The 25,926-nt window shown below is 52.0% G+C and overlaps 1 protein-coding gene across 5 annotated transcripts in view; it reads right to left on the bottom strand.

Annotated features, from left to right (window-relative positions):
• IL15 (interleukin 15) overlaps window positions 1-19,695 on the bottom strand; it is a 64,631-nt gene extending 44,936 nt beyond the window's left edge. For 3 of the 5 annotated variants that reach the window (XM_041759073.1, XM_041759072.1, XM_041759071.1), the window contains exon 1: window positions 19,473-19,680. Coding sequence is in view for 1 of the 5 variants with exons in the window: in XM_041759070.1 (XP_041615004.1) it covers window positions 10,171-10,238; window positions 13,301-13,757 (525 nt within the window). In the remaining 4 variants the exon portion in view is untranslated. Of the gene's footprint in view, window positions 1-9,491; window positions 10,239-13,300; window positions 13,973-16,006; window positions 16,111-19,472 lie in introns of those variants that run through there. The other 2 variants (XM_041759070.1, XM_041759074.1) reach the window with 2 other exon arrangements.
• Window positions 19,696-25,926: the final 6,231 nt, after the last annotated feature.

The raw sequence follows: 25,926 nt of genomic DNA, 5'->3' as shown, positions 1-25,926 counted from the left end.
ACCAAGAGATTTAAAACACAAAAGAGACTCTAACTCAGCTCTGTGCCCTTGTGCCCCAAGAATCTGCCCGAGGTTGAGTGACCTCCTCCTAGAAACGGGCCCCGCCGACCCCCTCCGTGGCCGCCCAGCGGGATTCCCGGGGGTGAGGGCTGACCTGGCCTGTCGCTGGCCCCGCGGGGCCACGCGCATGTTCGGGAAGATGCACCTTGGACCGGGAGCTCAGTCAGTGCATATTTAACTAGAATTAGAAACAAAGAAAGTGGGGCGGTCCCAAGGGCTTCCAGCTGGGCCTCCACCCGCATCAGAGAAAGGAGTCGGGTCACCAAGTAACCCCGCGACTTGCTCTGAACAGCAGGGCTATTGACATTCCCAGGAAGGAGCCAGGGAAGCGGGGCACCCGGTCCCCCACGGGCAGCTCCGGGGGGTGTCTCCCCAGCACAGGCCCACAGCACCACCCAGGGCCCGGCCGCCTCCCTGGAGCTGGGACATCACACTGGCCCCGTCAGGTGTCCCCCCCCAACCCCAGGAACCCACCCAGCGGGCCTCCCGCGTGTGCACCTCTAGCTCAGGGGCTGCTTCCCCGGACCCAGCCACCCAAACCGTCCATTCCAGTGCTTGAGAAAATCGGACGTCGGGAAACACTCGGCCTATCCTGACATGCGTGACCGCAAGGTCTCTATTATCCCAACAGGGCGCGTTACGGACCCGCAAGGAATCCCCAGGTTACAGGAGGCTATTCAGCCAGAGAACCCTCTTTTTGTACCGAACACCCCCCGAGACTGTGGGATAAGCTCTGGGAAGCACGAATGCAATTCCCTCCGGCTCACATTAGAATATAATGGCCAAACTTACTCATGTCTCTACGTCCTGTAATAGCAAAAGACCAGAAAGAACTTAAATGTCCACGGAGGGCTGCTCAGACAAATGGTGATACGGTCACACAATGGGATACTGTGCACCCGCAGGAGGAAACGAGAAGGTCCGCAAGTACCAATAGGACCAAGTACCCAAAATATATTTTTTACACGCAAGAGAGAGTTTACTCAACAGTGCAGATTTGGTTTTTGGTTTTTGTTTTTTTTTTTTAAAGACTGACCCCATGTTTGTTTTGCACAGACTAGTTACAAAGGTATGAACTGGGAAATGATGACAGTGGTTGTTTCCATAAAAGGGAATTAAAATCAAGTTGGTCCCCTCTGAATTTGAAACCTCGGGAAGAGGTTGCCTTTTGAAAAAAATTAAAAAGGAAGAGAAGTAATTTACTCTTTCAGAGTAGTTTGAATCAATATTTGGATATATCCAATAGCATGAAATAGGATTTTGCAAATATGAATAAAGGTGAAATTTTTTAATATTGAAAAAAAGAAAAAAATTAAAATATTAGAAATGAAAAGCAAAACACTGCCAAGTTTCAATAGCAGATATTTAGACACATCGTCTAATTATATATGAAAATATTCTGGAAATAAAATGTATAAGATCTCTACAAAGTTAAAAAAAAAATCTCTACAAAGCTACTTGGATTATGAGCTCCTCGAAGACTATGTCTTCCCAGTTATTTATTTGTGATGGCCAACGCGCGGCAGAAGGCCTGGACCAGAGGAGGCAGTCAATAATTTGTTTTTTAATTGAAACCTGTCGTTTCCATATAGCAACAGATTTAAAATAGCCCTTTTTTCCTTTCTTTTTTAATACTAAACGAAAAAAAAAATTAATGTAGGATCTGGAAACTCTAGAAATTAAGGAAGAAGAGCATGTTCTTTTAATACATCTTCCTGGTTTGGTTTTTTCTGTGATTATAGTGAGTGACACCTAAAGAGGATCTGGATCTACACGGTCCAATGCAGTAGCCACTAGGGCCCCACCCCTCCCACAGGCCCCACAGGAGGGGGACTCATTCACGTCCTTACCCTCTAGGTCAGTGTTAGTAAAGGGCCAGTTTAGGGGTGCCTGGGGGGCTCAGTCGGGTGGGCGTCTGCCCTCAGCTCAGGTCCTGATCTCAGGTCCTGGGATCGAATCCTGCGTCCAGCTCCCTGTGCAGCAGGGAGCCTGCTTCTCCCTCTCCGTCTGCCTCTCCCTGGGCTCCTGCTCTCTCTTGCTCGCTCTCTCCATTTCAAATAAATAAATAAAATCTTAAAGTACCAGTTTACAGTGCTTTCGTCTTCAGGAAAGACTTTTTTTCCTTAAAGATTTTATTTATTTATTCATGAGACACAGAGAGGGAGGCAGAGACCCAGGCAGAGGGAGAAGCAGCCCCCCCGCGGCCGCTGACCCACGCCCGCCTGCCACAGGCCAGGGGACAGTCTGCCGAGGGCCACCTGCCGGGAGGAGCGACAGCGGGGGACACGGTGGGGCCTGGCAGGCGCTCGCCACCAATCCCTTCCAGACCAGGGAGGTGAGGTCACCGCAAGGCCCACGAATACCTTGTCATGAAGTCAAGGACAAGCAGCAGCAGCCCCTGGAAGGTGGGGCGGCTCCTTGACATTCCACACGCGTGCCCGTCGGCCGTGTGGGCCTGGGTGCCCTGTCCCCGCCGAGTCACCGGGCTGTGGCCACCCTTCCCCAGCACCCACCCCACTAGGAGGCCGTGGAGCCAACACGCCGGCAGGGAGGCCTTGCCACCCCTTCTTTCTTTCTGACCTTTGCTGTTTCATTTCTCTCTGCTTTTGATCAACCCTTCCACGCTCCTCAGCTTTTGTGCAAAGAGAAATCGGGTCACGGAGACCTCATCAGACACTCAGGGCGCCCCGTCCCTTCTGTGTGATTGCACGTTTGTGGCAGTGCCGAAAATCCGGCCCCTTCCCGTTGGGTGCATTTGTACAGAACACCCCAAGTGGCTGCTTTTTTCTAGTCAAAAACATCACATTTCTTTTGAAGGTTTTCCCCCCTCCGAGGGGCTTACGATGGGTGGCCGTCTCTCTGCACCAGGGCCGTCCCTACATAACAGAGACTGTCCTACTAACTCAAATGACCAAATTAGTAGTCAGAAGGTTTGACAAACATGGAACGGGAGCAAATGAAACTGAAAACTCTTTTTTAAAATATATATTTTTTTAAGATTTTATCTATTTATTCCTGAGAGACACAGAGGGAGAGGCAGAGACCCAGGCAGAGGGAGAAGCAGGCTCCCTGCGGGGAGCCCGATGTGGGACTCGATCCCGGGACCCCGGGGTCACGCCCTGAGCCGAAGGCAGAGGCTCCACCGCTGAGCCGCCCAGGTGCCCTGAGAAGGCTTATAGAATATATCATCTGGGATAGAAAATAATCCCCCTTTGGCTACAGGCCATAGCCCTCTAGGCAACCATTAACTGTGCCACTACCATGTGCTCGGCCCACAGACATCCACTTCTATAGACACACAAGCCTCTCTGCACCTGTTGTGTAAACCATAGCAAGGACGTTCACAATCCTTTCTCTTCCAGGACACCCTGCAGGCTACCATCTTCACAAAACGTCACAATTTCCAAAACTATGGTTTATGCAACACTGAGATGAAAGGCTCCTTGAGGAACTCTGGAGCCTCCTTAATCCTACTGAAACCACAGAATGGCCTCAAAGCCCAGAGAACCAGGTGCAGCTCCTGGTGCCGTCTTTAGACAGCGATGGGACCTTAGCAAGGTACATTGTGTCTCTTAACCTCTTTCTTTATCTTTAAAATAAAGAAACCAGAGTAGACGGCGTCCAAAGTCCTTCCCAGCGTCTAAGTACATCTATTACGGTCACAGGTAGCTTATCAGCATCAACCTCAGCCATGTTATATTATATATAATCATCAGGACCATCTGATTTGACACCTGAGGGAATTCCTCTGCTCTAACCGTCTTAGTTTCCCAGAAAGAAATGAAGCCAGAGAAACTAAATGTATTGTCTGGTTTTACACCCAGAGGTAACGCTGGGGTTCACCGTGTGTCGCCTTGGGTTCCCAGTTTAAGCCTCCACTAGTAGCTCATCCAGCTAACAGGGAGCGCACGGCGCGAGGCCAGGCACGGGGCTGCCTCCCCTATTAGTTTCAGTTTCAAAACAGGTCAATGAAATGGCAGTATTAGTGGAACTTGAATGGTTCTGATTTCACATCTCCGCTCCCCCATCCTACACCAACGCTAGCACCACCAGCAAACGGCTGCAATAATGCAATGGCCTTCACTCTCCGTATTTCCAAATAGCGACTTTCTGGGTCAGAACCACTAAAGTCAACATGTCACCCATAATGACTCTGTGTCACCCTAACCCACTGCAGCCCAGCTGATAACTTCTCTACCTTGGAGGAAGCCAGAAGCTTCACCATCTGCTTTCCCCTGTGGCTAAGCCATCACACTCTTGCTTTGGGATCTCTGTCCAATGTGGTTTGATGATAATAATGGTAAATATTGTCATATATCTACATGTCTACTGTTTCTTGGATGATTCACTTGGAGAAAGGAGAAAAATTAATCCCACACGGTTCCAAGTTAAATGAAGAACCTGTAAGAACAACGAGCTTTTTCTTTGGAAATCTGCCCTGTAGGTTCCAGACAAATAAAAGGTTTGTCAAATGCCAATCCGTGCTCCGGAGCTAATGCCCGAACTATAAAAAAAACCCGTTGGGGGATCCCTGGGTGGTGCAGCGGGTTGGTGCCTGCCTTTGGCCCAGGGCGCGATCCTGGAGACCCGGGATCGAATCCCACGTCGGGCTCCCGGTGCATGGAGCCTGCTTCTCCCTCTGCCTGTGTCTCTGCCTCTCTCTCTCTCTCTCTGTGACTATCATAAATAAATTTTAAAAATTAAAAAAAAACATTATAAAAAAAACCCATTGGGAGAGAGAAGGAAATTGTATCTTGGTTTGGAAGACCAGTTGAATAGTCAGGGGCCAGAAGTAGAGGATGAGATGAGGAAGAAGGTTCTAGTTGTTATACCCTGTTTTATCCTCTATTTTCCTTCAAAGGAAGGATTAGGAGATGCTTGTTTTATTGCACGTATTAACCTCAACTGGCACTTTCTGGCTGCATCTGGATTGCATTGTAGATGTATCATCTGGCTGCATCTGCATACCCTCGACCCAAGTAATTGTTCTTCGAATCAGTGCTGCAAGACAGACAGGTACCTAGGGACTGGGAAACAAGGGACTAGGAAAGATCCTTGGAGAACAAGGTACTGGAATGGTAGAGAGTTAGAGAGTCGTCAAATCCAGAACAGACTCTGCAGTTGAGGACGTAAGCTACAGTCAAGGGTTTTGTCTCGAGGCTGATAATACCTGTCAGTGATGATCTCCACTAACGGAGGAGAAGTCTACAGGGAAGAGTATAGAGTGGGGTCTCTATAAAGTCAAAACTGAAAAAAAGTAGGCCAAGTGGAAAAAGACAAATGGAACAGATAAAAAAAAGAATTAAAAAATAAAAAAAAATACTTGGTAGAACAGAAGGAGGATTTTGAAAATATGAAGACATAACTGGGTATAATAGGGATAAAAAAAACCCACAAGTGATAAAAGTAAAGATTTAAGTAGATATCCTGAACGTCAGAATGAGCACTGCTAGAAAGTGGCGGTATCCTACAAGGTATTAGGAACAAACACTTAGACGGGGAAAATAAAGGAAGAATGAAGGGTAGATGGAAGATGAAAGTAGTAATTTCAACTCTGTCTACTTGCAGTCTGAAAAAAAAAAGTAAGACAATAAATGAAAAGATAGTAATCAAGATTTTTCCAAAATTCTAAACAGAAGCCCTCAAAACAAAGATAAGAGTAACAAAATAAATAAATAAATAAATTCATTACAAATACATCCCACTCACCGCCAGGCATATGTTAGCGGCATCCAAAAGGCTTCAGGCCCTCCAAAGAGGACACACAAATGGCCAACAGACATAAGGAAAGACTTTCAACATCACTGATCATCGGGGAAATGCAAATCAAAAATCGCAGCGAGGTATCACCTCACCCCCATCCACATGGCAAGAAACCGCACGCACGTGTTGGCGAGGACGTGGAGAGAAAGGAGACCTCCTGCACCGCTGGTGGGAATGCAGGCTGGTGCTGTGCCTGTGGAAAGGGCCATGGAGGTTCTCCAAAAGCTTAAAACTAGAGTCTCCGTATGATCCAGTAATTCCACGACGTAGTATTTACCCCCAAGGATACGAAAACACTAATTTGAAAAGATAGATGCACCCCTCATGTTTACTGCAGCAGTATCTACAATAGCTGAATTATGGAAGCACCCCGCGTCCACGGATAGGTGACCGGATAAAGTAGATGTGGTCTATATATATATATATATATATATACACATATATATTATATACATATTATACATACATATATACATTATATACATAAATATACATATATACATTATATACATATAATATATACATATTATATACTTATATACATGTATATGTTATAAACATATATACATTATATATAATATATACATACATTATATACGTGTATACTTTATATAAATATAATATATACATATTATATACATGTATACATCATATACATTATATATATAATATATACATATTATGTATATAATATGTATGTATTATACACATATATACTGTATATATGTATATAATGTATATATTATATATGCATATAATGTATATAAAGTATACATGTATATAATGTATGTATATATTATATATAATATGTATATTATACATAATATATATACATATACACATAATGGAATATTACTCATTTGTAAAAATGAATGAAATCTTGCCTTTTGCAACAACATGCATGGTTCTAGAGAGTCTTATGCTAAGTGAAATATGCCAGTAAAAGACAAGTATCATAGGATTTTACGCATGCGTGTAATTTTTAGAAACAATTGAATAAAGAAAAAAAAGAGAAACCAAAGAAAGCAGACTCTTAAGTATAGAAAACAAACAGAGGGTTAGCAGAGGAGAGGCGGGGGTGGGGGTGGGGGTGGGGAATAGGACCAGGGGAGTAAGAGCACACTTACGACGAGCACTGGGAGTGTAGAGAAGTGCTGGATCACTATGTTGTACCCCTGAAACTATGGTAAGTCTACTGAAATGTTAAAAAAAAAATCAAGCCAAAGAGAAACCAACCATATTCATCAGAGTGAAAAAGCAAAGGTCAGAGTGACATCATGCTTTTTGAAAGAAACAACAGATGCGAGATAATGGAGCAGAGTCCCCACGATGCTGAAGAAGAATAACTTGGTACCTAGAATTAAATACCTAGATGAACCATTATGTGCACGCGAAGGCAAAATCAATACATTTACAGGCATAGAAGAGGTCAGGAAAGTTCACCCTTTATGGCCCATTTGAGGTAATCTTTGGAGAAAGCAAGAGACACAGGAAGCAAAGATAAGTAAAGAATTTTACGTTTGGTGTTTTAAATAAGCAAAACTTAGGAAGCACCTCGAATACTGCCTGGCACGGAGGGAGCACTCAGGAAAAACGAGCGGCTATTACCTCCGTTTTCAGTACTTTGTCAAGTAGTTGCACAGATACAGACATACTCATCCTTCTCCAAAACTGAAGGAAATGCTTTTTAAGGCTCTTTATTAAGAATGCGTTTACTAGAGGCTATTGAGCAGATATCATTCATTCATTCCTTCATTGCTGCGTCTGGAAGATCCCATTCGATCTCATGAAGCTCTTACCCAAAGCCTCATAGCAAGTGTTCCTGCACGCGCCCATGAACGCGGAATCGGTGGGTTAGTCTAACATTAGACTATCCCTCCTGTCCTCAGGAAAATCCCATTCGATCCTGATACACGTCTCCCTGGTGGGGGAGGCTGGGCCCTGGGTTTTCCCGGTGGGTCAGCTAATGTTTTATTTAGTATTAAAAAAAAAAGCTCCTGGATTTTTGTTTCTCTGTCGGACAGCCTCGCTGAGCTTGCGGATTCGTCTTCCTAGTTGTTCGTTTTCATTGCTTTCACTTATAAATAATGATGATTTCATCTCGTCCCTCTCCGTCTTCATGCCCCTTCTGAGTGTTCCGGTGAAGCGCGCGGGCTTTGGAGAGCCTTCGCCGCGGGCCCCGGGCACACGGTCCTGGTTGCTTCGGCGCCACCTGAAACGTCGTGACAAAAGCACGCCGAGGAGCTCACCAGGGCTCCACGGGCCAAAGTGCTTGGCCTGGAGCCAACAATAAACGTTAACTGACTATTGAAAATATTTACTCAATAGAGTCCAGAACCAGAGATACTGGAGGGCACGTGATGTGATGAGCATGCGACTGATGAGTCACCAAACTTTATATCCGAAACTGGTGACACAGTCAATGTTAGTTAACTGAATTCAAATTAAAAAACAAAAAACAAAAAACATAGGGGACACCTAATCCAATCGTGAGAGTTTAGGAAAGCACCCGGAGGAGACAATAGGAAACTGAGAGTGCTGGACCAGCTGGGGAGGCAGCGGGTGGGGGAGGCCAGTGGGTAGATCGCCCCCCAGGGAAGGCCTGTGGGCCCCCCCCCCCGCTCAGCCAGCGCCCGGAGCCTGGCTCGTCGAGGTCGGGCAGCTGCTCAGTGGGAGCACACGGAGGACCGGCCCTTCCTGTGCAAAGATGAATTGCTCCAGCGGATCACAGCTGCAGGAAGGAACCACGTCTGAGTCAGCCTTTACCCCTCAGAGCGCTTGGCAAGGGCTGTGAACCGAGAAGGTGCCCGATAAATACTTGCCACTCCTAGGCAGCTTTCCGGCCTGTGGCTCGCCTGCCTGATGGAAAACCACAGCTGGGAGCCAATACTTTATTTATTTTTATTTATTTATTTATTTTTAAATTTTTATTTATTTATGATAGTCACACACAGAGAGAGAGAGAGAGAGGCAGAGACCCAGGCAGAGGGAGAAGCAGGCTCCATGCACCGGGAGCCCGACGTGGGATTCGATCCCGGGTCTCCAGGATTGCGCCCTGGGCCAAAGGCAGGCGCTAAACTGCTGCGCCACCCAGGGATCCCGGGAGCTAATACTTTATAAACCACGGAGGCTCCGAGGTACGTGGCTCCAGTTAAGAAAGGTCAAGGTTTAGAGAGAGACCTCGACATCACATATAAATCAGCCGTTGGAAAAACCGCATGTCTCAGGTCTTAGGGGTCCTCAAAACAATGAGAAGAGGATCTTGCTTTCCAGGGGTGAAGTCCAAAGAGCTAAAATACAGATTCTTAAAAATCTGACATGCGAGGTTACTGCAGATTTTAAGGTGACATAATAAAGTTGGTATGACTATGCATTTGTTTCCTCGGATTCGCAGAAGGAGCACTAAATAAATTAAATATTAACAATACTACTTCTTAAAAATAAAGAAATTTTAAGGGACACCTCGGTGGCTCAGCGGTTGAGCACCTGCATTCAGCCCAGGGCATGACCCTGGGGTCCCGGGATCGAGTCCAGCATCGGGCTCCCTCCAGGGAGAGCCTGCTTCTCCCTCCTCCTATGTCTCTGCCTCTCCCTCTCTGTGTCTCATGAATAAATAAATAAATAAAATCTTTTTAAAAAAAATAAAAATAAACAATATTACTCTTTGCACAAAATTTTTCTCATCTTTTTTTGTATTTTGAAGTCCTTTCTTCAAAATACTTGGCAAACAGAATTCATAAAATGAACAAAGAAAAAATTTTTAAAAAAATGAAAAGATTTCTATTTTAAGAAATTTAGCAACCAGGGTGTGTCTTGGTTCTATTTCCTTTCATTTATTGAAACATTTACTTTGTAATTCGTAAAATTATCCCCTCCATAAAAACTGGCACAAAATATGAAGCAGCACTCCCTTTCTTTTTTTTTCTTTTCTTTTTTTTTTTTTGCTCTAAAAGGCTCAGGCTAATCTAGAAGCTCATATGCACCATCCTAAAAAATGAATGGAAAGATTCTATTAGTAGCCTGGCCCAAAATAGATCCTCAGGAAATTCTATTTCCCTTCCTGACCCTGACAGTAAGGCATGCCGGGAACGGTTTCCCACCAGTGACATGATCGCCGGTGATTTATTTTGAGTCGAACCTAGTCAAGCTCCTTTTCTCAAAACTTTAGATCACTGGACCCCTCAGCAACATGGGATAGATTATGGACAACAAAAATAACACCGTGAAAGATACACCGTGAGCCAGGCGAGGTGCTGGGCACATAAGGGGGCCGTGTTCCCCGAACTGCAGCCCCTCCGACCCCATCATCACAATCCTTGTCATCTTTGCACCACTTCGGTCGTTCGCTCAAGAGGAGGGTCTATACGAACGCAAGTCCACATAATAAAATACTCCGGATATTACTAGAGAGGTATCTGTTGGGAGGAGACGGAACAAAGGAGAAATGCAGTCAGTATTGCCAGGGGCTACAGAGGAGGGGAAATCAGGGCTTCACCCGGAGAGCTCCAAAGAGGAGATGACTCTACAAAGACTGGTGTATTAAAGAAAAGAAAAAAAAAAAAAAACTTAGATACAGAAATAGATTGGCGGTTGCCATCCCCTAGATGGGGAGTGGGTGAAATGGGAAGGGGGTAAAAGAAATCATAAGGCACAGACTTAGCGTCATGAGATCAATCAGCCACGGGAACATAATGCACAGCGCGGTGACTGTATTGCACACCTGAAAGTCTCTAGGAGCGTAAGCAAGCCTCTCTTGCGTGAGGGCCTCGGGGGTGGGGGTGGCGTGGGGAGGGACACAGAACTCAGTCCATAACTGTTACCTTTCCAAAAGCTGATAAAAATATGAACGGCAACATGTGACCCTAAGAGTCCTGGATGCAGTGCGAGAGACCACCAGCGCGGCGGACGGTCGGTCGCAGGTGCGCGGAGGAGAGTCCAAGTGCGGGGCTGGTGGGGGGCCGCTGCAGGTGAGCGGGTTGGGACCACCTCGCTGCAATGGGGCGAGCCCCGAACCAAGCCCAGGAGGCAGGGGGGTGGGCTGTGCCTGCAAGCGGCCTGGGGGGCAGCAAGTTCAAGGACCCCGAGGTCAGAGCAGAGCAGCGTGCGTGATGGGCGGGAAGGAAGAGTCATAGGGAAGATGAGAGACAGAAGCACCCTCAGGGCCACCCAGACCCTGGTAATGGGAGTCGGCTTTTACAGAAGGAGATGAGGGGGCGCAGGAGGCTCTGGGCAGAGCAGTGGTGCGACATAGTGTTCTCACGGGGTCACAGCGTGTGGTTGTGGTGTCCAGGGATGGTCACCATCACCAGCACCCCTGCATGAACGAGCCTGGCGGGTGCCCATGGAGGGCCCGCCGGGGGCCAGGGTGAGGGACCCCAGGCGACAGGCCTGCCCCATGGCTCAGTCCTTGGTCAACCGGAGTCGGCCACGGTCACCGTGGAGTGGGGACAAGCCATTGCCACGTGTCTGGTCCAAACTTCAGACCACGACACCCTGAACGGAACGAATGGTCCTGGTGTCCCCGCACGCAGGCTGGCGGAGCCTGTCGCCCAGCAGGTAGGCACCGACTCTGAGCTGACTTGCAGCCCGTGGCGGGCGACCCAGCAGCCAGGCCCTCCCTGGAGGGAAGCCCCGGGAGGCAGTGTCTACGGGGCTGGAGAGCACGGCGTGCCCCGGGGCCGGCCCGACGGGGGCGACCCTGCTGCAACCTGGGGGAGAGAACACACGCCTCGGGCCTTGCCGACTGGCCAGCAGCTTCCCAGGGCGGCCGCGGGCCCCATCGAGCTGCCTGGGCACTGCCGGGGGGAAAGAGGGACCAACATGTCCAAGTGGAGTCTACAGGAAATTCCTCGACCCTGGACTTGCCAGACTGCAAAGTAAGACTTGTCATCCCTCTTGCCTCTCCAGACGGCCAAACATTTAGGACGAAGTTCAAATTCAAGGTCCAATAGCACAAGGCGCTCTCGGGTTAAAGATCAAATCAAGTGCGTGGCTGGAAGATGCCTCATTAAGACCTCAGACAAGGCCTGACCCCAGGGTCCCGGGATCAAGTCCCACATCAGGTCCCTGCATGGGGCCTTCTTCTCCCTCTGCCTGGGTCTCAGCCTCTCTCTCTGTGTCTCTCATGAATAAATGAATAAAATCTTAAAAAAAATAAAATAAAAATACCCGAGGCACCTTTAGTGCCTCATAAACCGGGTCAGCGCGACCAAAGCCCTTGGAAAACCTGTAAGGGCTTGTCCCAGCGCTTTCTGACTTGCATGCAAAGTAAAGCCGGGCGTGTCCCGAGAGTCCCATGGGCCCATCCTTCCCTAACGGAGGGAACCTCGATGGAAGGCTTCCTAGGAAGCCCTCAAGCTGTTGAAGAAAACTTAACTAAGAAAAGCTCACCAGCAGGTAAACAAAAGCAAACACCCAAAAGGTCCCTACGGACCCAACTCCCAGCAGGAAGGGCTGCCGATAAAGAGCTCGTTCTTCTGGAAAAGAACCACGGGCTCAAAGGAGGGGCCTTTGATTTTGCAGCCAGCCGGGGGGCCCAGGGGGCTGGGGGATGCCGGGTGTGCCACAGGCCCCGGGCCCAGCCAGCCACCTGGTGGTGGGCCAGGATGTGGGTGCGACAAACAGAAAGGTGAGGGCGCCTCTGAGATGGGCTGGTGGCCGTGTGGGTGACGCCAAGAGCCAAGGGCCTCAGGGCAAGGAGGGGCCGGGAAGCTGTCAGGGTGGGGGTGCTGTGCAGGGAGTCTCAGGAGCCCGGACACCTGCTCTCAAAGGCCGGCTCTGCCGCAGGGGTTGGGGCTCAGGGACGTCGCCACTGGGTTCACCTCTCAGCTCCCTAGGACCTACCAGAGGGCCTAGCCCCACGGGACGGCTGAGACCCCAGGGCAGCGAGCCATCATCACCTGCAACCTGCCACCTGCCAGCCGGGAAGGGCCAGGCACCGAGCCCCTGACCCCTCTGTTTGGGGCTCAGGGGTGAGGCCGAAAGGGGTGCAGGGGGCAGGCCCGCGGGGACTGAAGGATCCGGGCCCTGCGGACCCCAAGCCCCACCACGGGGTCCGACCCTGAGGCTTCCCGGCTGGGGACACGGGAGGGGACTGCACGCGGAAGGCACGACTGACCGGGAGGCTTTGCCTGTGGAGCGCGGCCGAGGAAGCGGGCGGCCGGGGCCACGCAGAGCCACAGGACAGAGGGGGCGACATGCCCACGGCAGGGACGCAAGCAATGGGGACAGACGACCGGGCGCGGGGCTGCGTCCTGGGCACCCCGGGCTGTGGCGGGGCCAGGCCGCTGCCTCCCCTCCCACTGGCTCCTTCCTCACTGAATCCCCCCAGACCAGTCCCCCCAGTGCCCGTGCCCACCGCGATCCCCGCCGCGGTCGCTCCATCAGGTCTCCACCTGCCCCGTGTCCCCCCGCCTAGCCACGCAGTGTCCGGGCCACGTCCCCGCTGCAGGCCCCCCAGACCAGCCATGTGACTTACCTTCGGCCGCTCTCACACCATCAAGGGTTCCTTCCAGGTGTGACCATGGAGACACACATCGCAGCGCGCATTTGCATTCAGAGACAAAAGCCCTCACAGCACCCAATACACCCATCAGGGGGACAACACCATTCTCCCCGGGGGGGGCTGGGGCGTGGCCACGTTCAGCCAGGTGGAAGGACGGCAAGGGGGGTGCAGGAGCAGCAGGTGAGTCCAGGCCGGCAGGTGCATCCAGGGCCGACAGCAGTCCAGGGCCCGCAGGTGCATCTAGGGTCAGCAGGTGCGTCCAGGGCCCGCGGGTGCGTCCAGGGCCGGCAGGTGCGTCCAGGGCTGGCAGGAGCATCCAGGGCCCACAGGTGCATCCAGTGTCAGCAGGTGCATCTAGGGTCAGCAGGTGCGTCCAGAGTCGGCAGGTGCATCCAGGGCCACCAGGTACATCCAGGGTCAGCAGGTGCATCCAGAGTCAGCAGGTGCGTCCAGGGCCAGCAGTTGCATCCAGAGCCAGCAGGTATGTCTAGGGCCGGCAGGTGCATCCAGGGCCCGCAGGTGCATCCAGGGTCAGCAAGTGCGTCCACGGCCAGCAGGTGCATCCAGGGCCGACAGATGTGTTCAGGGCACGCAGGTGCATCCAGGGTCAGCAGGTGCGTCCAGGGCCTGCAGGTGCATCCAGGTCTGGAGAGCCGTCAGGCTGAGGCCACCTGGACATCGTCCCGCCCAAGCTGGGGGAGAAGCCTCACAGAGGCCAGCGCCCCCCACCCCAGCCTCCCTCACACACGCTCTGGGTTCTGACACTACGGCCACCCTAGGGCCGGGCGACTGGCGGCACAGGGTCAGAGGCCCTCAAAGTGGATCACGGTCACCCTGGGGAGCCCACAGCTCTCCAAGGTCCCCAGGGGTGTAGAGAGTTCTAAAGGAACCAATTCCCAGATGCACTATGTCCACGGGGACCCTTGATTTAATAAGGGATACGCCTGAAATGTGCCAACAGCAAAGCGTTTTCTGGAACGTTCTCCTTTCCCACTTCCCCTTTCATAATTACCCTCCTTCCGTTTTACCAAAGAAAGGCGCATCCCTCTCCCATTCAGAATCTTACCATGTGCCCTGCCTCCCCAGGATGCCAAATAGGGGGCAAATGTGGAAAACTGATACTAGAGAAACCTTCCAGGAAGGCATCAATGTTAATGCTACTCATGTCTACATTCACGATGCACATTTCCAATATGGTTTAGTTTTATGGCTCATAATTACTCATTGAAAGCTAATGAATTGCCTTGATTACCTGTGTACTAATACTTAAAATAATAATATTAGGCAGCCCGAGTGGCTCAGCGGTTTAGTGCCGCCTTCAGCCCAGGGCATGACCCTGGAGACCCAGGATCGAGTCCCATGTCCAGCTCCCTGCATTGGAGCCTGCTTCTCCCTCTGCCTGGGTCTCTGCCTCTCTCTCTCTCTCTCTCACGAATAAATGAATAAAATCTTTAAAATAATCATAATAAAAAATAATATTAAAATAGCAAAGAATAATTTTAAGATTATTTTTAAAAATAATATAAATATACTACATATGAAATATAAATTTAAATTTATAGACTTTTTGTTGCTGAGGAGTAGGAAGAGCACAGAAGTGGGAAAAATGTATTGTAAAACTCCTAACTATGAAATACTCAAAGAATGATTGAACATTTTAGAGCTCAGAGCTAACAGTGCACAAGGGGGATTCCTTTTTTTTTTTTTTTTTTTAACTATTAGAAGGTGTATGTGCAAAATGCCCAGAGAATGAAATGATGCAAGGGACCACTGGATGTGTCACAGGGCGTTTTTCCTGTATCACTGTGATAAGTAGAGCTTCCCTCACCAACCTTACAACCGTCATATTTTCTTCTTGTAGGATCATTTTCAGTTTCAATTTCTTTATTTAACAAAATATTTTCCTGTCACTCTCCTGATCCCTCCTGTAGTCTGTTAGCACTTGGAGAAACCTTAGCATCAGGAGAAGAATCAGCCGTGTACTGTTAGAACATGATCAGCTAATGGGCATTCAGACTTTTTAATCTATTTTTATATGGTCTATATACAAAATATACATTTTGTACATATATACATTGTACATGTATACATGTATATATATACATTGTACATATGTGTGTATATATATATACACATATATATGTATGTACAATGTATATACATGTATATGTATATGACCGGCAAGAAACTCCTAGAGTCACGCTGGGATAAAACACTGAAAAATGTGTGCATACATATACCCTGTCTCCAGATAATAAAATGAGTATGGATAATAGCATCGCTGAATTGAAATCAGACCAAAGAGCCTCTATTTCCTATTTCTGATTCCAGGACTGGGTAACTTGAAAAAAAAAAAAAAGAAGATAAAGCAAAATAATAAATAGACATAAATCACGAGAGTCGATTAGTAAAATTCACCATTAAATAGCCAGTGGTGAATATATTGCAGTATTAGCTAAAACTAGCTGGAATGTTCTCTCAACCGCCCTATGGGATGTTTCTATTCAATCCATTCAAATAGGATGGCAGCAAGCACTCAGCGTGGTTCCACCTCAGCCCCCAATAAAACGCAAGAGTTAAAAATAAATAAATAAATAAATAAATAAATAAATAAATAAATAAATAAATAAATAATAAAAAAATAAAACGCAAGAGCTGCCTTCTTGCCAACCCTCATACCATGAAGCCTCTGCACGAGCTTCTCGAGCCGCCGACTACACCACCTCGGTTGCAGCATAACGGGAAAGGCCTCTGTTCTCTCTCCGCGAATCCCAGCTTTCTGCCTGGGCGGGTGAATGCAAAGGGAGCTGGGCGGATTCTGACACAGGTCAGCCCGCACGTGCCTCCGTCTTATCAGCCAAAAATGATGCAAATTAGAAAAATGTTTCCACTCAGGAACCATAAAAGAAATTCCTCTGAGGAACCAAACACATATAGAGACACTCGTGTGAATATTGGTTGGTCATCAAGCTAATCCTTAAATATATGACTAATGATGTCACCCTGCAAGTCCCGTATGAGCAGCGCTACTTGAAGTCCAACTTTCTATCATTACAACGCTGCATCCGAATGAAGTCGCGGTTGGTTGTCAGCAGCAAATTGGGGGAAATAGTCTCCTCGGGAAATACTATCCTTCATAAATACCAGTGATCTTAGACCTGCCCGGGTTCAAATCCCAGTCCTTGCACTCAACTAGCTCTACATGTAGCTAAGGGAAAAGTTACTTAATGACGCTGTGCTCTGATTTTTCTCAGCAATACAATACAGTCCCTACCAGCATATAAGTTCATAATTTTTAGAAATACATACATACCTGGAGCAACGTCCAGCACATAATAAGAGCTCAACAAGTATTAGCTAATGATTCATATCGTTTCCCAGAATTCAAGTTGCTGGCAGAAATACGGAACTCTCTGTATCATTAACCAACCTTCCCTAGTAATCTAATGAACAAATTTAACATTAAACTCTAAGACAGAAATGAAGAAAAGCAGAGTTTTCTAAGTTTTTAATTTATTATTAATTCACCTATTTATTCATTTATTTTTCATTAAACAAGCTCTACACTCAGTGTATGCTGGGTGTAAGTGTTTTAAAACCTATTTGGGGTTTGAGACCCGGTTAATAACCTAACTGGAGTTGTGGATATTTTCCTAAGAAAAATCCACTTACATACAACATTTTCAGGGCTTCAACCACAGCTTTCCTGAAATCCAATCAGAGCCAGCAACCCTGAGATGGAGAAGCTTCTGGGGCCTAAAATCCTTCAATTATCAAACCCTATTCCAATGAACTTTAAACCACTGATGTTTCCCTCTCCTTCAAAGAGGTTAATAAGCAAGTATTTCATTGGCAACTATTACTTCTTGCAACGTAGCTGCTGATGTTCACGTATGAATCTCACCAGCGAAAACAAAAAGCACCAGATCCTCTTCCTTAAACCCACCAATTCATCTGCAGTAAAATTCCAAGTTTCAGGACTATAGCTTCAAACCAGATTCTGGGGTTCCCACTCCAGACTGTCAGAGAACAGCGAACCCAAAGTACTAGCAGGGGTGCCTGGTTCGTTCCCTTGGTAGAGCGTGTGACTCTTGATCTCGGGGAAGTGACTTCAAGGCCCACACTAGGCATACAGCTTATTTAGTAAAAACAAATAAATAGATAAATAGATGAATTCATTAATCATAGATTAGAAATCAAAGTATGGGAACACTGCCTACTGGAGGCTCAGGACCAGTGACCACTAACTCCTCTGTATCACCCCGTCGCAGAGCGGATGCTGCTGCAAGAGAAGCCATGCCGAGGATGACTAAAATTTTGAGAGGAGAAAACACGGGGAGAGATGTAAGAATATGACTTTGAGACACCGTCATCACAGACCTTTAGGACTTTCTGGGACTTCTTGATCGCATAGAATTTTAAATTGTCCATCCCCTTTCATATAGAAGAAGGCTATTGCTTCCCCCCCCCTCCTTCGCTTCATCGATCTTACGTTGTCCCCTCTAGACCCCCTCTGGCCACCACGCCCACCGAGTCCTTGTCTGTATAACAACAGGATTTGAAGCTTGGATCCATGTCACACCTTGCCTCTTGCAGGGGAAGAGCCCACCTCACAGCCACTGCCCTGCAGACGCCCCAACTCTCCCGGCCTAAGCTGTTGGTTCAATCGAGTCAACAGAACCTCTCCAGGTGCGCTGACAAGGTGAGGCCTCTCGGTCACAAGCGGCTGTCGTCCCCTGCGTCCTAACATCAGCAAGTAGCTTTAAAAAACACAACGGAAAAGCGGCCAATGACAACCACTTTACCTCCAGTTTCGAACATCTGACTCACCGTTTAGGGCTCTAAGTTAGCATCGCTTGAGAATAACCTTGTCTTAGGGATGCGTGGAAGCTATCGGAACCTTCCTGAATGAAAATGAATCCTAGACGTTCCCCACACCCAATCTCACTAACACTGGGGGAAAATTCACTGGATTTTCATTTACATCCCCCTTGAATAAGGACCTCATCGCAATCAAAGTCTCTTCTAAGTGCCTTCCAAGCTTCTAATACCGCTGACCAAAGCGAGGAGTGGCCCGTCCTGGGTGGGAACTGACACCATGGAGGGGCCAGGCCCGGCTGCCCGGCAGGCAGCAACTGTTTCTGCGAGTCCTCTCCCCGGGGTACAGGCGACCCCATCAAGGCCGGGAGGACCCCGATTTCTGCGAGTCCTCTCCCGGGGGGACAGGCGACCCCATCAAGGCCGGGGGGACCCCGATTTCTGCAGGTCCTCTCCCGGGGGGACAGGCGACCCCATCAAGGCCGGGGGGACCCCGATTTCTGCGAGTCCTCTCCCGGGGGACAGGCGACCCCATCAAGGCCGGGGGGGACCCCGATTTCTGCAGGTCCTCTCCCGGGGGACAGGCGACCCCATCAAGGCCGGGGGGACCCCGATTTCTGCAGGTCCTCTCCCGGGGGGACAGGCGACCCCATCAAGGCCGGGGGGACCCCGATTTCTGCAGGTCCTCTCCCGGGGGGACAGGCGACCCCATCAAGGCCGGGGGGACCCCGATTTCTGCGAGTCCTCTCCCGGGGGACAGGCGACCCCATCAAGGCCGGGGGGACCCCGATTTCTGCAGGTCCTCTCCCGGGGGACAGGCGACCCCATCAAGGCCGGGGGGACCCCGATTTCTGCAGGTCCTCTCCCGGGGGGACAGGCGACCCCATCAAGGCCGGGGGGGACCCGATTTCTGCAGGTCCTCTCCCGGGGGACAGGTGAGCAAAGTCGGTGACGGAGGCGCCCGACACTGCACAGGCTGCGCGGCCGCAGCGCGATGGGGGCGGGGGGGGCGCGGACCCGGCGCTCGGGGCTCCCCCCCGCAGCTCCTCCGGGGCGCAGGTGCTTGGCAGCCGCGGGACCCCGGCAGGTGGGCGCTCAGGAGAGTCCACGGAGGAGCCCGCGGAGGAGCCCGCGGAGGAGCCCGGGAGGAGCCCGCGGAGGAGCCCGCGGAGGAGCCCACGGAGGAGCCCGCGGAGGAGCCCACGGAGGAGCCCGCGGAGGAGCCCGCGGACACGGAGGAGCCCGGGAGGAGCCCGCAGCCCCCAGCGCGGCGCCTGTGCTCGGGGCGGGGGCGGGGGCGGTTCGGAGACCCGGGGCGGCCTCCTACCTCCATGGAGTCCGGGCTGCGGCCGGGCCCCGGGGCTCCCTGCGCGGCGACGCTGCGGCCGACGGGCCCCTGGGCCGGCTCCCCGCGCCCTGAGCCCGAGTCCAGCCCCGGAGAAAGGAAAAGCGAAAGAGCAGCGAGCGGGGCGCCGGCGACGGACACCCCCGGGCAGGGCAGGGAGGGGCGCGCCGCAGCCCGGGGCCGCCCAGGTGCCCGCCCCCTCCGAGGTGTCCCGCCGCGCGGAGGGAGGGGGAGGGGGGAGGGGGAGGAGGGAGGGGGGAGGGCGGGGAGGGGGAGGGCCGCAGGGAGGGCAGGGGTCCCCGGGCTGCACACTCCGCCCTGGCCCTGCGGGGACCTCTAGCAGCCCAGGTCACACCGGGCCAGGACAGCTCCGGGGGCGCCCAAGTCCACGGCCCGAGGGGAGCCCGGGGGAGCCCCGGGGGGGGGGGGGGGAGCCGGTGGGGAGCCGGTGGGGAGCCGCTGGGGAGCCGGTGGGGAGCCCTGGGGAGCTGGTGGGGAGCTGGTGGGGAGCCCTGGGGAGCTGGTGGGGAGCTGGTGGGGAGCCGGTGGGGAGCTGGTGGGGAGCCGTGGGGAGCTGGTGGGGAGCCCTGGGGAGCTGGTGGGGAGCTGGTGGGGAGCCCTGGGGAGCCCTGGGGAGCCGGTGGGGAGCTGGTGGGGAGCCGTGGGGAGCTGGTGGGGAGCCCTGGGGAGCTGGTGGGGAGCCCTGGGGAGCCGGTGGGGAGCTGGTGGGGAGCCGTGGGGAGCTGGTGGGGAGCCCTGGGGAGCTGGTGGGGAGCCCTGGGGAGCTGGTGGGGAGCCCTTGGGGAGCTCGGTGGGAGCTTGGGGAGCCTGGTGGGAGCTGGGGGAGCTGTGGTGGGGAGCCTGGTGGGAGCCGGTGGGGAGCCCTGGGGAGCTGGTGGGGAGAGGTGGGGAGCCGTGGGGAGCCTGGTGGGAGCCGTGGGGAGCTGGTGGGGAGCCGTGGGGAGCTGGTGGGAGCCGTGGGGACGCCTGGTGGGAGCCTGGGGAGCCGGTGGGGAGCTGGTGGGGAGCCGTGGGGAGCTGGTGGGAGCCCTGGGGAGCCGGTGGGGAGCCTGGGGAGCCGTGGGGAGCTGGTGGGGAGCCGTGGGAGCTGGTGGGGAGCCCTGGGGAGCCGGTGGGGAGCCGGTGGGGAGCCGGTGGGGAGCTGTGGGGAGCCGGTGGGGAGCTGGTGGGGAGCCTGGGGAAGCTGGTGGGGAGGCTGGTGGGAGCCGGTGGGGAGCTGGTTGGGGAGGCCCCTGGGGAGCCTGGTGGGGAGCTGGTGGGGAAGCCGGTGGGGAGCGCGTGGGAGCGTGGGAGCAGGTGGGGAGCCCTGGGGAGCTGGGGGAGCTGGTGGGGAGCCGGTGGGGAGCCGTGGGGAGCTGGTGGGGAGCCCGTGGGGAGCTGGTGGGGGAGCGCCCTGGGGAGCACGGTGGGGAGCTGGTGGGGAGGCCGTGGGGAGCTGGTGGTGAGCCCTGGTGGGAGCTGGTGGGGAGGCCCGTGGGGAGCCTGGTGGGAGCTGGTGGGGAAGCCGGCTGGAGTGGTGGGGGAGCCCTGGGGAGCCTGGTGGGGAGCCTGGTGGGAGCCGGTGGGGAGCCGGAGGGAGATGCGGTGGGAGCCCTCGGGGAGCCCTGGTGGGAGCTGGTGGGGAAGGCCTGTGGGGAGCCGTGAGGGAGCTGGTGGGGAGCCGGTGGGGAGCCCTGCAGAGGTGAGCCTGGGGAGCTGGTGGGGAGCCGGTGGGGAGCCGGTGGGGAGGCCCTGTGGGAGCCCGGTGGGGAGCCCGGTGGGGAGCCTGGTGGGGAGCCGGTGGGGAGCCGGTGGGGAGCTGGTGGGGAGGCCGGTGGGGAGCCGGTGGGGAGCTGTGGGAGCCGGTGGGGAAGCCGTGGGGAGCCCTGGGGAGCTGGGGCGGAGCCTGGTGGGGAGCCGGTGGGGATGCCGTGGGGAGCTGGGTGCGGGAGCTGGTGGGGAGCTGGTGGGGAGCCGTGGGGAGCCGTGGGGAGCTGGTGGGAGCTGGTGGGGAGCCGGTGGGGAGCCGGTGGGGAGCTGGTGGGGAGCCGGTGGGGAGCCGTGGGGAGCCCTGGGGAGCCCTGGGGAGCCGGTGGGGAGCCGTGGGGAGCCCTGGGGAGCTGGTGGGGAGCTGGTGGGGAGCCGGTGGGGAGCCGTGGGGAGCTGGTGGGGAGCTGGTGGGGAGCTGGTGGGGAGCCCTGGGGAGCTGGTGGGGAGCCGTGAGGAGCCCTGGGGAGCTGGTGGGGAGCCCTGGGGAGCCGTGGGGAGCTGGTGGGGAGCCGTGGGGAGCTGGTGGGGAGCTGGTGGGGAGCTGGTAGGGAGCCCTGGGGAGCCCTGGGGAGCTGGTGGGGAGCCGTGGGGAGCTGGTGGGGAGCTGGTGGGGAGCTGGTGGGGAGCCCTGGGGAGCTGGTGGGGAGCCGTGAGGAGCCCTGGGGAGCACTATGGAGAGCCCTGGGGAGCTGGTGGGGAGCCCTGGGGAGCCGGTGGGGAGCCCTGGGGAGCCGGTGGGGAGCCCTGGGGAGCCGGGACTGATGCGCTCCAGGGTTGACCGAGGAGCCCAGGGCCTCTGCGGGGGGTGGGGGGCGGGGACCCTCAGGCCCGGTGCTCAGCACAGCCTGGATCCTGGACCCTGGAGCCTCGGAGGCCCGGAACCCCGTGTCCACCGCCAGGAACCCCCAGGGAAGGAGCTTTCCCCATTTCGCAGGCTCATGCCGGGGAAGAAATGCTGTGGCTCCCCCGAGTCTGGTGGACGCTCCCACAACCATTTCTTTACAATTACCTCTGTGCTAGAAAAGATAGAAAAATATTAGAAGTGACTTAAATATTACATGCACATAAAAGGGACGCCTGGGTGGCTCAGGTCATGAGCTGTGGGTCCTAAGATCCGGTCCCTATGGGCCCCCCCCAGGGAGCCTGCTTCCCCCTCTGCCTTCAGTCTCTGCCTCCCTCTGTCTCTCATGAGTCAATAGGTTAAAGAATCTTTAAAAATCAATAAATGTGCATAAAATTCCACGTCAAAGTTTCATATTTTATGAAATTCCCTGCATGGAGCCCGCTTCTCCGCCTACATGTGTCTCAGCCAATCTCTCTCTCTCTCTCTCTGTGTCTCATGAGTAAATAAATAAAATCTTAAAAGTAAATAAAGAAATCAAACATTCTTCTCTGCCCAAGACAATGTAGTGTTGAATCTTCTTGTGATGACGCCCTAGATCTCAAACCGCAGGAGGCTCTTGCAGGGCAGTGTGCGGAAGCTCCGACCCGCAGCGGGCGCTCACTTACTCGGAGCGGGCCTGTGGGTGGCCTGGAGTCCCTTACAAAGATAGTAGCCGCAATGGGAGCACAGCGAGTGCACATGTGACACGAAGAGCAGGAGAGGAAAGGGGGCCTGTGTCCCGTGGACTTGGACTGCGGCAGAGCGGCCTGCACTCCTCCCTTACCGCCTTGCACCCTTATGGATGCTACGCACCCCGCAGGTGGTAGCTCAGACACTAAGACACCTCCTTGGCCACACCTGGCATCAACCAGCCTGGCATCAACCAACCACATCCATCAAGGTGTCCTGTCACTGTGCCACAGGACCCATCACCATGTCTCAGATCCTGTGGTGCTCGGGCTGCCTGGGAGCACTAGGGAGAGCTGCCCACCCACCAGCCAGAGCAGCTCAGAGCCTGACAGCAGGCACCCTCCCAGCATGTGGCCACCAGCAGCTGCTGGAGAGCTTCTCAGGACACTCTGGGAAACTGATGGGAATTCCCTTCAAAAACCTGACTTTAAAAAAAAAAAAAACCTGACTTTTAAAGTACAACCTGAACATAAGAATAATAAAATCAGTCTATATTGATCCAGCTTGCAATACATGCGAGTTCTGAAATAAGATGGGCTGAATGGGATAGAAAGCGTTTAGTCACATTGGGGAGAGAAAAATACATAGAAGTAAGAATAAAGGTGAAATTGGAAATTATTCTAGCCAGAAGACATGCTTTGCTGTATTATTTGCCTCCCTCATATGTAGGTCAAGTTTGTTTGCTTAATAACAGAAAATAAAAGTAATTTTGAATTAGTTATATAAATGCCTACAAGTCCGTGATGCTGGGTTTTCAGCATGATTTATTTTTGTTGCACTGCACTCAAATGGAAAAGTCTACTATAAGCAACCTGTATTTTCAGTTGCCACAGGCTATTTGGCAAGATATTGAAAATTACTCACACCAATAAACAAGTAAATTCCACTCTATGAATTAAAAACAAAGACCAAGATTGATGAAATAATATGAAACCACTAGGAGACAGCTCTTAAAATGGTAATGCAGAAAGATGCAAAAACTAACAAAACCTTCTGGAAATGACCCTAATAACCTTTCTCTGAATTTACAGAATTAACAAGAGAATCATAGTTCGGTAAATTCTTCATATCTGATTTTTCATTCCAAAGACAATGGTTGCCAATTGGGAAGTTGTCTCTGAAGGAAATTACTAGTCAATGTTTCCTAACAGCTTTTGAGACTATGTGGAATGAAGTTAAAAGTTAGCTCATCTGATTTAGTGTTCAAAGTCCATGACTGTGACCTTATTTATGATCCCAAGAACAAACCACAGGCCAAGAACCAAGTCAACCATCTGGTCTTTAAAAAAACCTGGCCAAGGCCTCTCAAGTTTCCATTTTAATTAAAACATGCCGGAAATGCAGCTTTACCCCAAGTTGCTCCCCACCTCTGGTTTTTTGTTTTGTTTTGTTTTCTTGATTTTGTTTGCTTGTCTGTCTGCTCTTGGTGATCCTGATAAGGAAGGAATACTCTGTCTTGGGGATTACATACGTTTTCAAGAGGTCCCTGCGTCGCTGCTTTTTCAGAGGTGCAGCAATACTAGCTAATACTTGTAGTTCCCGTGAGTCCCCGAGTGCTCGCTAAGCACAAATATTAGCTCCCAAATATTAAATTCCCACAGCAATGCTGTGAGATGCGAACCATATCCATTCTACAGATGGAAAGACCAAAGCCCGGAGAAATCACACGCGTGCCTTCTGAGGTCCCATCCGCCCGAGTCGCCCAGCAAGGATTCGGCCCTAGGTGCTCGGGCCCAAGTATGCAGGCCGACCCCTGCTCCTCCACAAGCACAACTGTCCTCCACTGCTTGCAAAACAAGGGATTCCCGAGGAAAGAAGCCATTGACCTCCAGGGAGTGTCTCTTGGTCCAATGGTGTTTGCTCCAGAGTAACTTCAGCCACTAGGAAGGACACTCACCAGGCCACAGATTTCTGCTTCCCGAGCTTGTTGTATTTAGGTGATGAAGCCACTGTGGATGCTGCAGCCCTGCAACAAAGAGCTACTTGCATAAGGTGGCTGGCAGCGGGCCCACGGAGCAGGCTGCGGTGGGACACAGCAGAGCCAGCAGCTGGTGCCTATGAAAGACACGTGATTTCGTTTGGATTGAAGCATCCGACGTACCCACGGCAAAGGCAGAGAAAGGACACCCACTCTCCAGCCGCAGGTGAATCACGAACAGTTAAGTCAGAGCACACCGACGCGTTCATGTTCACGCGTGTGCAGAGCACAACAGAACTCACACCAGAACTCTCAGCCTCCCCCCTTCCTTTACTTCCTTGAGCCATTCATAATTTTTTTTTTTAATCCAGAAGGTATATAGAAACCTTTTCAGATTTTTCTCCTGATTTTGTTCATGTGGATGTAGTGCTATCAAAATGATGTGGGAGTGAGTTAGGGGCAGAGAAGAAGGCAGGGAAAGATAAGAGAAAGGCCCAGACTCAGGCTCCCAGGAATCTGTGGGATCCCCGAAGGGCCCCAGAGTCAGGCTCCTGCCCATCCCAAGAAAACAGAGATAAGACAGTAAAAAAAGAGATAAAATAAACCTGGCTCCCTAGCCCTGAAATGATGGAGAGTATCCCCCTTTAAGGGCGACGTAGTAATCACAGAAACTCACCAGGCCACAAAGAAATAAGTCGTTGTGGTGTCATCAACAGTCGCTGCTCAAACCTGGATGGCACAAGAGTCTCAAACCACGGGCTCCCTGGCTAGGTGCTCAATAAGAGACCAGCCCCCCAAGCCCTCGGGGGCAGCCCTGTGGGGACCCCCTCACCCCGAGAGCTCTCTCTGCATCTCTGCCTGATAAACTCGCACGGCTTTGCTCACTCTCCATAGTCGGCAAGATTCATTCTTGACTCCGTGAGACGAGACCCTCGCTCTCCCGCATCAAAACCACCTTATTTCACCCTACAGATATTTGTTCCACAGGCAGCCACTGCTGTTGTTTAGAAATTTCTGTATCAGTTCATTAAAAACTGGAAAACCAATCTGTACCATGTACCAAACTGATTTAAAATAAATATACATGTTTATTGAAAAAAAATGTTTGGGTAGTTAGTAACTGGGGGCGGGGAGGGGTTGAAGTAGAACCAAGAGATAATTTCATGTGCCAACAA

The sequence above is a fragment of the Vulpes lagopus genome, chromosome 6, assembly GCF_018345385.1.
Source record: "Vulpes lagopus strain Blue_001 chromosome 6, ASM1834538v1, whole genome shotgun sequence".
Taxonomy (NCBI): Eukaryota; Metazoa; Chordata; class Mammalia; order Carnivora; family Canidae; genus Vulpes; species Vulpes lagopus.
The sequence above is the reverse complement of the archived record's forward strand: the minus strand, read 5'-3'. Positions and strand labels throughout refer to the sequence as shown.